Genomic DNA, 17,465 nt, shown 5'->3' with positions numbered 1-17,465 from the left:
GGGAGGCTTGAGACAAGTGACTCTCTGATTACAAAGCTGGTACCTGACATCTGTCACTTTGAGGAGGAACTAATGGCATCCAAGAAAGCACAGCCGGCCGCTCTCGGTGGGCCCCCTTCCATCAGCAAGTTTGGTCTTGTTTATTACAACAAAGTTGGCAGTGAATCTGGATAATTTATGGATGACTTATATGCTCTCACTACTCTTTCTCTTTATGAAGAGCAGCTGTTTTCCTCATGGCATAAAATCCTGAAGTTTAACACTGAAGTTTCATGCTACAATGTTAAATAGTGAATGCTTTTGGAAGCACCTAACTCACCCGGTTTCAGGAAAAAGCAAAATGATCAGTATCTAACTTTTATAAATTCCTGGGACTGGAATCTGATCTTGAGTATCAAAAATTTCAAAATTACATTGATTAAATACCGTTAGTCCTGGTATTCAAGTCTGCCAAATTATCTTTTAACAAGTCTAGGAATGAAGAATATTCTCAATATATAAGTGATTTATAGAAAGCTATCAATTGGCAGGGAAGAAAATCATGTTTATACATGTGACATCAGCTTTATTTTGTGGCCTTGATACAGTCTAGATATTTTATAAACCACCTTGGGAAATACATTGACATTGTCCCCTACGTACATACGTTGCCACTGGGGGGAAATATGTTTGTATAGGCTACATAAAATTGTGGTAAATATCAGCTTGGGAAGTAGTAATATAGGTTCCATAACTACCCCACTTAATTATATTCAAATAGGCATAAAAATATGAAAATACAAATAGTAGGAAAGGGAAATAAAAAGGACTAACATATCATATTGGAACAGGTGAATACCTCTGAAATAGTCACCAAACATGACACAGTATTTTTTTCAAACGGGGTAGGGTACACGCAAAGAATTGCTGGAATAAGATATCTGAGGTCTTTTTCACACTAAAATGTAATTTTGTTTTCAGTGATAGCATGTGTAGCAATTGGGGAAACTTTCCATAGTGACCTGTGCTTCATGCTACTTTGATCCATACTTTCCATTCCCATGGAAGCATAGGTTGAGTCTTTACTACAAATGGTGACAGGGTCTCGGAGGAGAAACACATTAGGGAGAGAATAAGGGGAGAAAAAGGGCAAAGTTAAGAGAGAAAGTCACAGGCTATTTTTCAGTGGTGATTAGCTTAAAGCCCACAGCTTAGACTGTTGGCAGCCAGGTAGCTGTTTCCCTGGTAACAACTGGAGCAGCAGAGTTATCGAAATGTGATGTTACAAAAGCAAAAAGTAAAATTCATTATTTTGCTTGTAGAGCAAAAGATCCAGTGCATTCACTATTTTTTTTTTCCTGGAAAAGTTAGGTTTAATGGGGTGGGGCATTGACTGTCCTTGATTTTGAAAAAATAAAAAATTGGGTTATAAAGCTGTTAGTGGAAATTTCTTTTTCTTTTCTTTCTTTTTTTTTTTTTTGGGAGACAAAGTTTCATTTTCTCTCAGGCTGGAGTGCAATGGCATGATCTCGGCTCACTGCAACCTCTGCCTCCTGCATTCAAGCTATTCTCCTGTCTCAGCCTCCTGAGTAGCTGGGATTACAGGTGCCTGCCACCACGCCTGGCTAATTTTTGTATTTTTAGTAGAGATGAGGTTTTGCCATTTTGGCCTGGCTGGTCTCGAACTCCTGACCTCAGGTGATCCGTTGGCCTCGGCCTCCCAAACAGCTGGATTACAGGTGTGAGCCACTGCGCCTGGCCTGTTAGTGGAGATTTCTTTTGTTCCTTTTTTTTTTTTTTTTTTTTTGAAAAAAAGGATACTAGGTTCATAGGCTTAACATTAATCATGAATTGTTAAAACTGGAAACCAGGATATCCAGATTACACCAAAGTACATGTCACAAAATTAAACCAAACCAAGGTCCACAGGGCTTTACATCTTTTTTTTCAATTTTAATTTTTATTACTTTTCTGTTACACTTTAAGTTCTGGGATACGTGTGCACAGCGTGCAGGTTTGTTACATAGGTATACACGTGCCATGGTGGTTTGCTGCACTCATCAACCTGTCATCTACATTAGGTATTTCTCCTAAAGCTATCCCTCCCCTAGCCCCCCATCCCCCGACAGGCCCAGTTGTGTGATGTTCCCAGGGGACTTTAAATCTTTCAGAATCCTTTTGAGTTAATGCGCAAATAGATTGTGCTGGTTTATTTTTCTACCTTGTGGAATGCCTTGGCCTCTGGGGATATCACTGAGGTATCAAAGAATATCAATTGAGAGAGAGGTGTAGAGGATCTCAGATTCATGAGTTTATTATGAATGTTTAAATGGCTTTTTGGAAAACAAGGATGACAAATATTGACCCAGACTGCCAGTAAGTGTTAAGGATGGGAAGGCTGTAGCTAAAGGCAGAAGGTCTCCCTTAAGTTTCTGTGTTTTAAATTCTTAGGAATCAGGTATACTGTTTCTCTCAGGAACATAAATACTGATTGTGTTGTTCATTAGTGTTTAGTAAAAATAAAAAAAATTACGGATTTTTATGAGCTCAGTCTCTACACTGAACTCTAGTAGTTAAGCCATGGTTTTTCACCAGCTTGAAATGCTCATGCCTGCACAAATGTCAAAATCATGTACAATTATTCAGAGGATACCATAAATTTGATAATCTATTCTAAATTGGTTTAATCTAGAGATGTCAGCTGGATAACAATTATCAAGCGGAACTGTAATTAAACAAACCCTCACCATCCAAATTGTTTATTATATTGTGCCATTCTATGAACAAATAATCTAAGATGTTCTGGTTTATATAGGCATATTTCACATAGCAAGCATAGATAAATTCTTGATTTATGTAAATGATTAAAATGCCTAGTTCCATATATAGAGAGACTATAATGACATTTCGACATAATGCAGGGAATAATTTTTATTTGGGAGAATATCAGCATAACAAGCGCCTCACACTTTTTCTTCTTACAGTACATGAAGATGATGGGTGTGAACTCCTGCAGCCATTTTTTTGCCTGGCTTATAGAGAGTGTCGGATTTTTACTCGTTACCATCGTGATCCTCATCATTATACTCAAGCTTGGCAATATTCTTCCTAAAACAAATGGGTTCATTTTGTTCCTGTATTTTTCGGACTACAGCTTCTCAGTTATTGCCATGAGCTATCTTATCAGTGTCTTCTTCAACAACACCAACATCGCAGCTCTGATTGGAAGCCTAATCTACATCATTGCCTTCTTTCCATTTATTGTTCTGGTTACAGTAGAGAATGAGTTGAGCTATGTAGTCAAAGTGTTCATGGTAAGTCAACTGTTGGAATGGCAGAGTGGGAAATGACCGTTTTTTGTTTGTTTGTTTATTTTTGGATTCTCAAACTGGAAGTTCACTTATCTAAATTCGAAATTCAGTGAAAGCAAAGTAAGCTCAATGTCCTAATGATAGCTTTTCCTACATCATTGTATACCATACAAGACAATGAAGAGCTTACAAAACCATGATATGTGATACTGTTAAGAAATAGTTCCTAAAGAAAGAACAGTTAAACTGTCATACATCATGTTTTAGAGGTCGTCAAGAATTCTGACTTCTCTCTGGTCCAGTTCCTGAAACATCTTGGAGCCTCTGGTATTGGAATTATTCTCATATGTGAACAATTCTCATGGTTCTCATGACATACAATATAGCTTAAATGTGTAAAGACAAATGCACCGACAGCATATAATCAACCTTAAATTCTTTTCTGCCTTTTCAATTCAGAAGCACTACATTAATTTAAGAGTTTTAATTAAAGCATTAAGATTACTGACTGAAATTTAGAAAGCAGAAGCAAATTTTATCATATTAAAACTTGGCTATTTATGGAAATAAAAAGTAATGAATAACTTTATCTAGCATTGAACAACTTTGGGTTCAAACAATATTTAAATTTCTAATTTGTTGCAATGATCAGTATTCAATCAGCTGATATTTTAGTATATTTTTATTCATAACACTTCTATACCTGAAATAAATGTATGGAGTGAAAACACCTTCTGGCCCTTAATGTTTTCAGTAAATTTTAGTCTTAATACTGAATTACTCCATAATTACCTATTTTATTACTTGTCAAGCAACATTTAATGAGTTCAAATGTATATTTTGATTTTTTAACGAATGGTTACAAGTTGTAATTTTCCTGTTTTTGTTTTCTGCTGTTCCCTCTGCTCTTCCTTCACAGTTGTAGCGCGGTTGGTAAGGGACTGCTGTATTTTTAAATTTGCTTAGAGAATGAGCATCAATTTTATCTATACAAATGTCCAAACTTTTAAGTATTTTAGGATCCCTCTGGGTGAAATACATGAAATCTACAAGAATTATCATTGCTGTTTCCTTTCTTCACAGAGCCTGCTGTCCCCAACAGCATTCAGTTATGCAAGCCAATACATTGCAAGATATGAAGAACAGGGCATTGGTGGGTCCCCTTTCTTTAAAACTGGATTTTATCTTTCACAACTGTGCTGTGTGTCACAGAAGAATAAACACTCATGTTCACTTTTTAGGTCTTCAGTGGGAAAATATGTACAGCTCCCCGGTTCAGGATGACACCACCTCATTTGGCTGGCTGTGCTGTCTAATCCTAGCTGACTCTTTCATTTATTTCCTTATTGCTTGGTATGTCAGGAATGTCTTCCCAGGTATGAATATGCTTCCTACAGATATATGCTTTTTATGTGTAACTTCAACATAAATCAACTAATAATATGTTCTAATATTTTATTTGCACAAATTTTTTAAATTAAAAGTTTTTTTTTTTTTTTTGAGATGGAGTCTCCCTCTGTTGCCCAGGCTGGAGTGCAGTGACGTGATCTAGGCTCACTGCAACCTCCACATCCTGGATTCAAGTGATTCTCCTGCCTCAGCCTCCCAAGTAGCTGGGATTATAGGCATGTGCCACCACGCCCAGCTAATTTTTGTATTTTTAATGGAGCTGGGGTTTCACCATGTTAGCCAGGCTGTTCTCGAGCTCCTGATCTTAAGTGATCTGCCCACCCTGGCCTCCCAAAGTGCTGGGATTACAGGCATGAGCCACCATGCCTGGCCTTTAATTTTTTTTTAATTAAAAAAAATCTTATTTGCCGTATATAATCTCCAAAAAGAAATACTCAAATCCCAAAGCTAACAAAAAATTTTCAGGATGAGATAATATACTGCTAAATTTCCTCTTAGATATTCCTTTAAAAGATGGAGTGAATTAAGAAGCTTAGAATAGTGTCAAATCAATCCAGTCTCTCTAAATAGGAGTGTGAGATGTTATAAGGGAAAAACCAAAACTCCTAATTCTAAGGAGAATTGACCAGATTCTAAAGGAAGAAGACAAGTTGCGTTACCCTTCTAGGTCTCAGTCATCCTTTCTAACATGCTTAGATAGTTTTCCATTTAGCCCTACTTATATTTATGTATTTTTTGATGTTATAAACGAATAAAAGAACATGATTTCATTTATGTAAGATCTTTGTGAAAGACAAATAGATAGAGACAGAAGGCAGATCAATGATTGCCTGGGATGTGGGGTGGGAGCAGGGATTATCTGCAAATGGGCATGAGACACATTTTTTTGAGTTATAGAAATGTTCTAATATTGAATTGCACAACTTCATACATTAACTAAAACTTATCTACCTGTACACTTATAATAGGAAGACAAGTAGGCCAACAGCATGCATTTTTATGAGAGAAATGATATGAAATTATATGACTAATAGTTTTAATTATGTTTTTCTAAATGGTAAAATTATCCTTTCAGTCATGGATGAATATGTCTATACATGTCTGTTTAGACCCTGATGGGGATTAAATTGTGGCATTTTCTGGGCTGGAAACCCAGAATCTGGATCTGAACTAGTCTTATCACTGTAAAATCACAACTTGTAGCATTTATTTCATAGATAAATAGTGGCTTTTTCCATTACAATAAGTGTATAGTTAGATAAGTTTTAGTAAATGTAAATGAAGCTGCTTAAAAACGAATCAGCAAAAAAGTCATCTTTTTTTGCTTTACTTTGGAAACTGAGACCACCTTTTAGTTTTATATAGTGTCAAAAAATAAGGCCGGGCACGGTGGCTCACACCTGTAATCCCAGCACTTTGCGAGGAGGGTGGATCACGAGGTAAGGAGCTCAAGACCAGCCTGGCCAAGATGGTGAAACCCTGTCTCTACTAAAAAAAAAAAAAAAAAAAAAAAAAAAAAAAAAAAAAAAATTAGCTGGGCGTGGTGGCACGCATCTGTAATCCCAGCTACTCCAGAGGCTGAGGCAGAGAACTGCGTAAACCTGGAGGGGTGTATGTTGCAGTGAGCCGAGATTGCGCCACTGCACTCCAGCCTGGTTGACAGAGTAAGACTCCGTCTCAAATAAATAAATAAATAAATAAATATATAAATAAATAAAACTACTTCCTAAACCATACATAGGATCTACTGTTTTGTTTCTGATGTTTAATGTTAACAGTCAACTAAAACTCACTTTTCCTGATACATTTTTATTCCAGGGACATATGGTATGGCAGCTCCCTGGTATTTTCCAATCCTTCCTTCTTATTGGAAGGAGCGATTTGGGTGTGCAGAGGTGAAGCCTGAGAAGAGCAATGGCCTCATGTTTACTAACATCATGATGCAGAACACCAACCCATCTGCCAGTAAGACAAGTCCGTCAACAGCATGCCTTGTTACGAGAGAAATGATAAGAAATTACATGACTAGTAGTTTCAATTATTTTTTTCTAAATGGCAAAATTATCATCCTTTTAGTCATGATGAAAATGTCTACACGTGTGTCTTTGGACTCCTATGGGGATTAAATTGTGGCTTTTCTGGGCTCATTAGCTCAGTTGGTTAGCATATGGTGCTAATTAGGCCAAGATTGCAGATCCCTTTGTGGCCCAGTTAGACTCACATAGAGAAAAATTTTGTTTCTTGGCCACAATCCGCACCCCTAACTCCAGCCGTCTGTCACCAGTCATAAGGAGTAACCAGGTAACAAGCATCAGTAATTTAGCATAACCCATCCCAAATACTGGAAAAATAGTTCAAAGCTGATGTCTTCCTGATGCTAGGTGAGTCATGTCATCTTTATAAAGTGAGTACGGGCCACGTAAGTGGTCCTTTTGTGATGCCTGAAGCAGGTGTAGATAGTTATTAATGATCTGGACTCTATAAACGGCAGATCTGAACTAGTCTTATCACTCTAAAATCACAACTTGTAGGCATTTATTCCATAATTTGGTATCATCCTGCCCAACCAGGGGACCAAGCCTTAGACATATCTTTTGACTATTTGATATTTGTTGAATAAAGGAGAATTTGTAATTATAATACCATATTCTGGGACTGCTTTTTCCAACAAAGAAAGATGAAATAAACCTTGGTTCTCCACTCTTATTCATTCTGTAACCAAGTGAGGAGGCTGAAGACTATAATAAATCATTTGTTTCTGGATTTTGTATTTTACTTAGAGGGTTATACTTTTATAGTCTTCAATTTTTAATAAAGATAAAGTCTAACTCTAGCTGCATTACCTTACTTGTGAGTTTACAACTCTTCCCTTGATTTCTCTCCAGGTCCTGAATACATGTTTTCCTCCAACATCGAGCCTGAACCTAAAGATCTCACAGTTGGGGTTGCCCTGCATGGGGTCACAAAGATCTATGGCTCAAAAGTTGCTGTTGATAACCTCAACCTGAACTTTTATGAAGGGCATATTACTTCATTGCTGGGGCCCAATGGAGCTGGGAAAACTACTACCATGTATGCTAAGGTTTTGACACTTATTGCCATAGAAGCATATTACAAAAAAATACAGGTTTTTAAAAAATAAACTAACCTATGTTTATAAAAAACAAAATTATTACATTTCCCAGATGGAAGAAGATGGCTCAACTTATATGCTATAGAATGGAGTCAAAATCAAATAAATATTCTTGGCACCTCTTAGACAATAGGAAATTCTACAACATTGAGTTCATATTCTTAGGTAGAGACTATTGGTTGGGGCTCATTAGTAACTGATCTCTTTTTTTTTTTTTTTTTTTTTGAGACGGAGTCTCGCTCTGTCACCCAGGCTGGAGTACAGTGGCGCGATCTTGGCTCTCTGCAAGCTCTGCCTCCCAGGTTCACGCCATTCTCCTGCTCAGCCTCCCGAGTAGCTGGGACTGCAGGTGCCTGCCACCATGCCCGGCTAATTTTTTGTATTTTTAGTAGAGACAGGGTTTCACTGTATCAGCCAGGATGGTCTTGATCTCCTGACCTCGTGATCTGCCTATCTTGGCCTCCCAAAATGCAGTAACTGATCTCTTAAAGGGAGTATCTGCTTTCTGGTTCATCCCTGGCCTCTACCAAGCTCCACTGCTTCATACACCCACCCTGTTTCATTTATTTGCATTTCTAGCCTGGTGTATATATAAGTATGAAATTGCACATCCTGATATAGACACATTTAGCCTCAGCTGCTCCTTCACAGGAAACCTTTGCCTTGACTCATAAAGAAACAAAGGAACCACCAGCTATCAGAGAGAAATCAAAAAGGCCAGGAGCAGAACATAAACTGTTCTTTCTCACTCCTCACCTATGTAGCATTTTCCTGTGTCAGAATGGAGAAGAGATTCAACTGTTTTTAAAGTGACATTCTTTTGAATTGTTTTTTATGTGATTTGCTCCATTGCTCCACATTCACTTAGTTGCTGAGTCAGCTCTAAGATGCTGTTGGTGCTCTAGCCCTTGTTTGAGAAAAAGGATCAGTTGCTGCATATCCTACTTAGTATCATCATGAATCAGCTCAGTGACTGTGAAAACACTGGAATTAATTTTTTTTTTTTTTTGTAAATAAAAGGGGACAAAGGAAGGTCATGAAATGAGTGAGCATATAGCCTCTGCTATTTGCATGGCCTGTTTAAAGTCAAAGTTGGTTTTCTAGGGAGAATACAATGACAAAAAGGCCATTTTTTTTAACTTTTATTTTAAGTTCAGGGGCACAAGTGCAGGTTTGTTACACAGGTAAACTTATATAATGAGGGTTTATTTTACATATTATTTGATCACTCAGGTATTAAGCCTAGTACCCATTACTTATTTTTCCTGGTCCTCTCCTTCCTTCCACCCTGCACCCTCTGAAAGCCCCACTGTGTGGTGTTACCTTCTATGTGTCCATGTAGTCTCATCATTTAGTTCCCACTTATACGTAAGAACATATTTGTATTTGGTTTTCTGTTCCTGTGTTAATTTGCTAAAGATAATGGCCTCCAGCTCCATTCATGTATCTAATAGGCAATAAGAGGCTAATGAAGAAAAGGAACAGAGAAGGCTCTTGAAGAGGCTATAATTTTAGCTGAGAATGCCCCCATTTTATTGTTCTAAATAGAAATCTTTAATATAAAGTATGTTATTTGTATTTCAATGTTCATATGGGAAAACTGCATATTCCGTTGTTCATAATTTAATCCAGAAGTCTGCAATGCAAGGCACTGATTAGGTCACTGAGACAAAGTACTTAGAAAACAGGACCTTTCTCTGACCTCATGGAGCTCACATTGTAGTGGAGGAGATGGGTATTAAATAATTGCCCAGTTTACTAACTATCTGAAAGATGATGGGGAATTATCCAGGTGAGAATATTCTAATCACAGTGTAGAGAAAAGGACTGGAGATGAACTAAGAGCATGTGGGAAGTAGAGTTAGGAGCTTAGAGTGATGGGTTAGGCAGGTGGTGATGATGATGGTCCCATGAGGATAGCTGTGAAAACGGTGAGATGGGCATGTAGTTAGGAGATTAAAATAGGAGGAGAGTGCAAAAATGACTTATGGATTCCAGTCTCATGCAACCAGTATATGAATTTATCACATGGTGAAAGAGGCAAGATCAATGAGGGTGTGGCTTTTAGGGTAAAGATCATGAGCTCAGTTTTAAACATACTGAGTTGAAGGACCCTGTAAGAAATCTCACAGAGAAGTGGTATTGTCTGATAGATATATAGAGCAATCCTGGAGCTGAATAATGAGGTCTGGGCTACAGATGTAAATTTGAGACATGCCAACCTGTAGATGCTAAGGGATGTCAGGAAAGTGCATGGGTTTGCTCAAGGAGTGAGAATGTACTTGGAATTTAAAAGCCCAGTTGTGGCCAGGCGCAGTAATCCCAGCAGTTTGGGAGGCCAAGGCGGGCGGGGCACAAAGTCAGGAGATCCAGGCCATCCTGGCTAACACAGTGAAACCTCGTCTCTACTAAAAATACAAAAAATTAGCCGGGCGTGGTGGTACACGCCTGTAGTCCCAGCTACTTGGGAGGCTGAGGCCGGAGAATGGTGTGAACCCAGGAGGCAGAGGTTGCAGTGAGCCGAGATCGCTTGATCGTTTTTGTCATTGTTACCACTACCACCACCACCATTATGTAGCATTTATGTGATACTCTGAATTATTAAAAACTTAAAAGTAATTTTTCTTATTCCCATTAAATACCATTTTTATTTCATAGTTTGCCCTTGCCTGAGAAAATACACTATATTTTTTCTTTCTAACAACTGAGATATAGTTAGTCCTAATATCTAGCTTCAATGCTTGGCTTATACCTAATTGATCATTTCTTCATTTCCAGTTCCATGTTAACCGGGCTGTTTGGGGCCTCAGCAGGCACCATTTTTGTATATGGAAAAGATATCAAAACAGACCTACACACGGTACGGAAGAACATGGGAGTCTGTATGCAGCACGACGTCTTGTTCAGTTACCTCACTACTAAGGAGCACCTTCTCCTATATGGTTCCATCAAAGTTCCTCACTGGACTAAAAAGCAGCTCCATGAGGAAGTAAAAAGGCAAGTTAAGACAGGAATGAGAACCTAAGTTGCTAACTCCTCTCAAAGACCCATAGCTTGGTTGGTAAAGCTCTGGAAATGATACTGATAGGAAATGTTTTCTCACAAAATAATTACTTTTTAGTTTTTCTACTTCTTTAATATTGAAAACATTTAAAGTCATTATCCTTACCGGCCAATTACTACACTGAAATTGTTTAACTCTCTTCATCTCTGGCTCCCATATTGCCCCGAATCCTTTGCTTCTAATCTCCATGGCTACTACACTGGTCCAAGCCTCCTAAGTGGATTCTTGGATTTCACTCATCTCTTGTGAAATCTGTTCTTCAAAGAGCAGCCAGGGTGATCTTTTTCAACTGCAGATCAGACTATGTCACTCCTGGATTTAAATCGTCCAATGGCTTCCTTCCACGCTCAGTATAATACTCAATAACATCCCTATCAAGGCTTATGAGCCTTATCAAGCCTTACAAGCCTTATCAAGCCTTATCAAGGCTTACGAGGTCCTAAGTGGCTTGCCTCCATCCTCACTTCTGATTTCATGTCCTTCCACTCACCTCCACGTTCACTCTGCTCTAGGCACACTGGCCTAGCTACACACGTGACTATCCTAGGCCTGCTCCAGCCTCAGGGCTTTTTACTTTCTCTTCCCTCTACTTACAGCATCCCCCACCCAGGTGGCCATTTGACTTATTCTTGGTCAAATGACCACTTTCCTGGTCTCTGCCGAAATGTCACCGTTTCTGAGATGACTGCCGTATATAAAACTGATGCCTAAAATAGCATGTCCCAGCCACTCCTTATCTTATATTCTCTGTTTTATTTTTTTAGTTGCACTTATCACCACCAAAACTTACTTGAGAATATATTTATTGACTGGATTTCCCTATATCCCTCCCAATACACACACTTACTAGAATATAATCTCCTTATGAGTAGAAATTTTATCTGTTCACTGCTTTTCCCAAGTTTGTAAAACACAGCCTGGCACAAAATAGGCAGGCACTCTCTAGATATTTGTCAAAGGAATGAATTATGTATTCCTTTGTTTTTTTTTTCTGAGTATTAATTTTGTACCTCCAATCAGGTGATAAATAATAGAAAACTATATCATGAGTCCTCAAGAGTTTATTGTACCTTACTGAGCACATAATAGTTATTTAGTGAATACATATTGATTAGGGTTATTGTATGTTTCCAGTACTCAAATAATATATCTGTAAAAAATAACCATCATACATTATTTTTGAAGGACTTTAAAAGATACTGGACTATATAGCCATCGTCATAAGAGAGTTGGAACGCTGTCAGGAGGAATGAAGAGGAAGTTATCTATATCCATAGCTCTCATTGGTGGATCAAGGGTAGTAATTTTGGATGAACCATCTACTGGAGTTGACCCATGTTCTCGCCGAAGTATATGGGACGTTATATCCAAGAACAAAACAGGTATGAGTAGTTTCTCAGAACTTCTCCACCCAGCAGTCATACTTCTGCCCTCTGGCATATACAAAAGCAAACTGAGGCTGGGTGCAGTGGCTCACGCCTGTAATCCCAGCACTTTGAGAGGCCAAGACAGGAGGATTGCTTTGAGACCAGCCTGGGTAACACAGTGAGACCCTGTCTGTACAAATAATAATAATAATGATAATAATAATAATAATAAAACAGCTGGCTGTGGTGGCTGGCATGTGGAGTCCTAGCCAGTCAGGAGGCTGAGGTTGGAGAATCACTACTTGAACCCAGCAGGTCAAGGCTGCAGTAAGCTATGACCAAGTCACTGCATTCCAGCCTGGATGACAGAGTGAGATACTGTCTCAAAACAAACAAACAAAAAACAGCAAATTGACGACTTTTCTGTTTATGGTATCTTTTAAAAAATTTGTAAATTAATTTGTATAGATACATAATGCTTGTACATATTTATCAGGTATAATATCTTTTAAAAGTCTAAGATTGGCTCTTTCTTTTCCGAAGATTTTTCCCCCAGATAACTTTCTGGGTCAATTGGTTAGTATCTATGTACTGCCCGCTGTGGGTTAAGCATTTGAGCATTTAACTGGTCTTTTTGAGAGCATGTAAATCCAACAGAAGTTTCAAAGTTTAATGCTTAGAGGAGCTAAGAATCTAATTAGAGATAGCAAACATACACAAATGAAAATAAACTGAAAACAGACTAAATAAGTGCTAACAGGATGTGAAGTAATGGAGTAATCAGAGTGGAGTGGAATAATCAGAGAGGAATATTCAAAAAGTCTTAAATTACTGCTTTTTCATAACAAAGAAAAGGGAAAAGAGGGAGAGAAACAATGCAAAATGAACCCACGGGAGCAACATTCTAATAGACTGTGAAGAATTGCCAATGCCCACATGACAAATGGTGAACATTTAGTCATTCAGCATAATAAAGGATTATTTGCTGTTAATCTGTATTAAAAAATGCCTCCAAATACTTAAGAACACCCTTCTGAATTTTTTTTTTTTGAGATGGACTGTCATCTGTTGCCCAGGCTGGAGTGCAGTGGTATGATCTCAGCTCACTGCAACCTCCACCTCCTGGGTTCAAGAGATTCTCCTGCCTCAGCCTCCCAAGTAGCCGGGATTATAGGTGTCTGCCACCACACCTGGCTAATTGTAGATGGGGTTTCACCATGTTGGCCAGGCTGGTTTCGAACTCCTGACCTCAAATGATCTGCCCGCCTCAACCTCCCAGAGTGCTGGGATTAGAGGCATGACCCAGTGAGCCTGGCCCTGAATTCTTCTTGCATCATTTTGGAAGCTCTTTGAGGTCAGTCAGTTTTTCAGTTAGCTCATAAAATGTGACTCTTCTCCTCAGATGTCACAGGATTTACTCTGGCCAACTCTATGTATCTTGGGAACTGTACTTTCATGTTTCATTCTTTGTTGTTCTTGTCTGTGTTTTCAAGCCAGAACAATCATTCTGTCGACGCACCACCTGGATGAGGCTGAAGTGCTGAGTGACCGCATCGCATTCCTGGAGCAGGGTGGGCTTCGGTGCTGTGGGTCCCCATTTTACCTCAAGGAAGCCTTTGGCGATGGGTATCACCTGACGCTCACCAAGAAGAAGGTGGGAATGGGAGAAAATATACCTTATTATGGCGTCATAAACTAAGTTTTATATGAAATAGAAGCAGAGTCTCTCCAACTTTATTCATTGCTAAAATTCATTAGTATACTAGCTTAGTGCTTCTCAAATTTGAGTGAGCATCAAAATCCTGGAGGTCTTGGCTAAAACCCAGAGTTCTGGCCCCACCCCAAGAGTGTTTGATCCTGTAGGTCTGGGATGGGAGTCCAGAATGTACTATATTTCTATTGAGTTCCCAGGTGACGCTGATGTCGCTGGTCTGGGGACTGCACGTTGAGAACCAATGTGCTAGATAAAAAAATGATTGACATCTTAAGGTTACTGATGGAGAATCAGTCTTTTAGTTCTCCTAACATTTTAACCTAGAAAGCCAAAAATTCAATTTTCTGCTTTATCAAAAGCAAATAAAAAGAATATGAAGTCCTGGGTTCACTTTCTGATTAGCACTCAAGTGGCAGTGCAGGGACTGTAACTTACACAGGTCAACGGTACCTTTACATCTTTTGGAGAACAAAAATGCTCACCACCTAACAGAACATATGATTTAAAAATACTGTGCAAGATGTATATGCTATTAGGAAGTTTTCAACTACCTCCATTTATTTTATATCTAATCCTCCTGATGTGACTTAAAAGATATAATAAAATGTTATACTATTAATAGTTATACTGTTAATTATTATACTCATTAATTCAGAAATTTATGTATTAGGTACATTATGCCTTATGATATCCAAGCACTGTCCCAGGCACTGGTGACACAGCGGTGAACTGGCACTATGAAAAATCTCTGGCCTCTTAGAGTTTGTATTCTGATGGAGTGTGAGGAATTCAGATGATACAATCAATAAGTAAATTATTTCATATATTAGCAATTAGTACATCACGTAGTATCTTTATTTCTATGCTATGGATAGAAATAAAGCAGGGAATGCTGAGTGGGGCAATATTTAAGTAGGGTAATAAGAGAAGAGGTTCTTTGATAAGGTGACAGTTGAGCCGAGAGTTGGAGGTGGTGAGAGAATGGGACATATCGCTATCTGGAGGCACAGGACCACCAGTTGCAAGGACCCTGAGGAGGGGATGTGCCTGAACCCGAAGCCCTCTAGCAACAGAAAAGAAGCCGTTGTTGCTAGAGTAGAGCAAATGAGAGGGAGGGGGTTAGAGAAGGGACAGGGTGACATGAAAGAATGGGGCCAGCAGAATAGGGACCCAAGTGGCAAAGGGGTCTCTAGAGCAGTGATGTATGGTCTGACTCACGTGTGGAGTGGCCTAAAGGAGCTCATCACCTCACCTTCTGATTAGGGCCCTGGGGCACTATAGTGTAAAGAGAGGAGAGTGTTTTAATTCCTACTTTTCTCTCTTAGAGTCCAAATTTAAATGCAAATGCAGTATGTGACACCATGGCCGTGACAGCAATGATCCAATCACATCTCCCCGAAGCCTACCTCAAGGAGGATATTGGGGGAGAGCTTGTTTACGTGCTGCCTCCGTTCAGCACCAAAGTCTCAGGGGCCTACCTGTCACTCCTACGAGCACTTGACAACGGCATGGGTGACCTCAACATCGGGTGCTACGGCATTTCAGATACCACCGTGGAGGAGGTATACCTCAACATTTGTTTTTTTTCTTCAAGCTGATATAACTTGCTGTTCCCTTTGAATAAATATGTGCCATTTTTTCTAAAAAAATATTTTAAAATAAATATTTCACAAAATTAGAAAAGCTTAACATTTTTTCAATACTATTCTTATGTAAGACTGAGAATACAATGTTGCCCCAGCTAGACAGCATGTATCTTTTACATACAGAAATATTCACTTGAAGTCAGATGGGAAAAATTTGTCTCAATAAATGTGATAAAAGTTCAAAATCAAGGGTAAGCTTAGAAATGAGAAAAGATATGCACTTTTCATGTTAATGAAGTGATCTGGCTTCTCTTTCTAGGTCTTTCTGAACTTGACCAAAGAGTCACAAAAAAGTAGTGCTATGAGTCTTGAGCACTTAACGCAAAAGAAAATTGGGAATTCCAGTGCCAATGGCATCTCAACTCCTGATGATTTATCTGTGAGCAGCAGCAATTTCACAGACAGAGATGGTATGAATCTAATGTGGATATTTTGTTTAATTCCAATAGATGACATAAATGAGAAAAATCAGAGACAGACTTTGATTTTTAAAAATTCAACTCTGAAGTTTCATTCTAAATTCAAAAAAAAAAACACTAAGGAAATTTAAGCCTCCTTTTTTAAGATATAAAATATTCATTAAACCAAATCGAATCCTCTATTTCAAAAGTACTTTGAAGAATGTGAAAGAACTCCCTTGATAGTGTGGTGATGAGTATTCCACCTACCCACCAGAAATTGTTTTCAAGATGTAACTTCTACAATTTCAATTCATGCTCAGCAAGTTAAAATTCTTCTTGTAATTGGGGCTAACAATGGACAAGATTACCATGTAAAGTAGTTCACTCCTTGTTATTAGACATGTTGAAGTAGAGACAATAGTCATAAAAAAAAAGTAAAAAAAAAAAAAAAAGGAGTTGCCACTCTTTATGGTACCCTCAATGGAAAACATGTCTAACCTACCTGAATCTGAGTCTTTCAGGTGCTGAGAAACTGCTTTTGGGGAGAGTTTCTGAGTTAATTAATTTGGACTTGATGGCTACGAGTCTATAATAGTAGATTTCCTCCCCCAATCCTTAACATAGGATATACTTAAAAAATCATGTTGCTTGACACGACTTTGAGGGATTGGGCTCTTTTGAAAATAACTTTTATTGTCTCTTCTCTTTCTGACAGTTAATTTATACCTCTGGAAACACCATTTACTTAAGGAATCATAGAGTAAAATGATATATAAATCATGGAGTAGTCATTTCAACAGTTTTTGCTTACAGAAAAAAAATCTCTAGGAACAGAACTTTTAATTAAACATTTGCCTGGCTCTCAAAGTCAGGAAAGATAATCTCTGATGTTTGTATAATTCTGGAACTAGAGGCTAATTTGCCCTCTGTCATATTTCTCATTTCTTTTCTTTTACAATTGTGGCCTCCATGGCATTGAGGACTTTGATTAGAAAGTGGTCATCTGCTGCAGGAAGCAAAGGCTAAGTATGTGCCTCTGCATGTGTCTTATAATTTGAAACTATTCTTCAGTCCAAATGTTCCCTTCATTGACATTATCTTCTAGAAAGCACATTTATTCCATTTGATACACCTGTAAGTCATCCACATGTAATTTCTCAAGAAACAGAAAAGCATACTAATTAACTGAAAATATTCAGCTCCTTCTACAATTCCCTTTTGCAGAGATATGAGTTTGCATTTAAACTTGTTCACTCTGTTTAATTGGAATTCATTTTAAATTAAGCAGCTTTGTATTTTTTTCTTATCAGCTAAATGAAGATCATGATTTTTGTGCTCCATAATTTCTGATGGAAAACTTAAAATATACGCAGAGTTGATGAATACCATCATCTTATCACCTATGAAGGTGTGCGTGGTGGCAGGCTTTCGGAGAGAATG

The 17,465-nt window shown here is 38.3% G+C and overlaps 1 protein-coding gene across 1 annotated transcript in view; it reads left to right on the top strand.

Annotated features, from left to right (window-relative positions):
- The window catches only part of ABCA12 (ATP binding cassette subfamily A member 12), a 213,383-nt gene that overhangs the window by 148,848 nt on the left and 47,070 nt on the right, over positions 1-17,465 (top strand). The window contains exons 24-33 of the mRNA XM_005574203.5: positions 2,964-3,293; positions 4,374-4,443; positions 4,532-4,666; positions 6,519-6,665; positions 7,586-7,772; positions 10,612-10,830; positions 12,083-12,279; positions 13,758-13,918; positions 15,304-15,540; positions 15,884-16,034. Coding sequence (XP_005574260.3) covers positions 2,964-3,293; positions 4,374-4,443; positions 4,532-4,666; positions 6,519-6,665; positions 7,586-7,772; positions 10,612-10,830; positions 12,083-12,279; positions 13,758-13,918; positions 15,304-15,540; positions 15,884-16,034 — 1,834 coding nt within the window. The remainder of the gene's footprint in view (positions 1-2,963; positions 3,294-4,373; positions 4,444-4,531; positions 4,667-6,518; positions 6,666-7,585; positions 7,773-10,611; positions 10,831-12,082; positions 12,280-13,757; positions 13,919-15,303; positions 15,541-15,883; positions 16,035-17,465) is intronic.

The sequence above is a fragment of the Macaca fascicularis genome, chromosome 12, assembly GCF_037993035.2.
Source record: "Macaca fascicularis isolate 582-1 chromosome 12, T2T-MFA8v1.1".
Lineage (NCBI taxonomy): Eukaryota > Metazoa > Chordata > Mammalia > Primates > Cercopithecidae > Macaca > Macaca fascicularis.
This window is presented reverse-complemented; position numbering and strand designations above follow the sequence as displayed.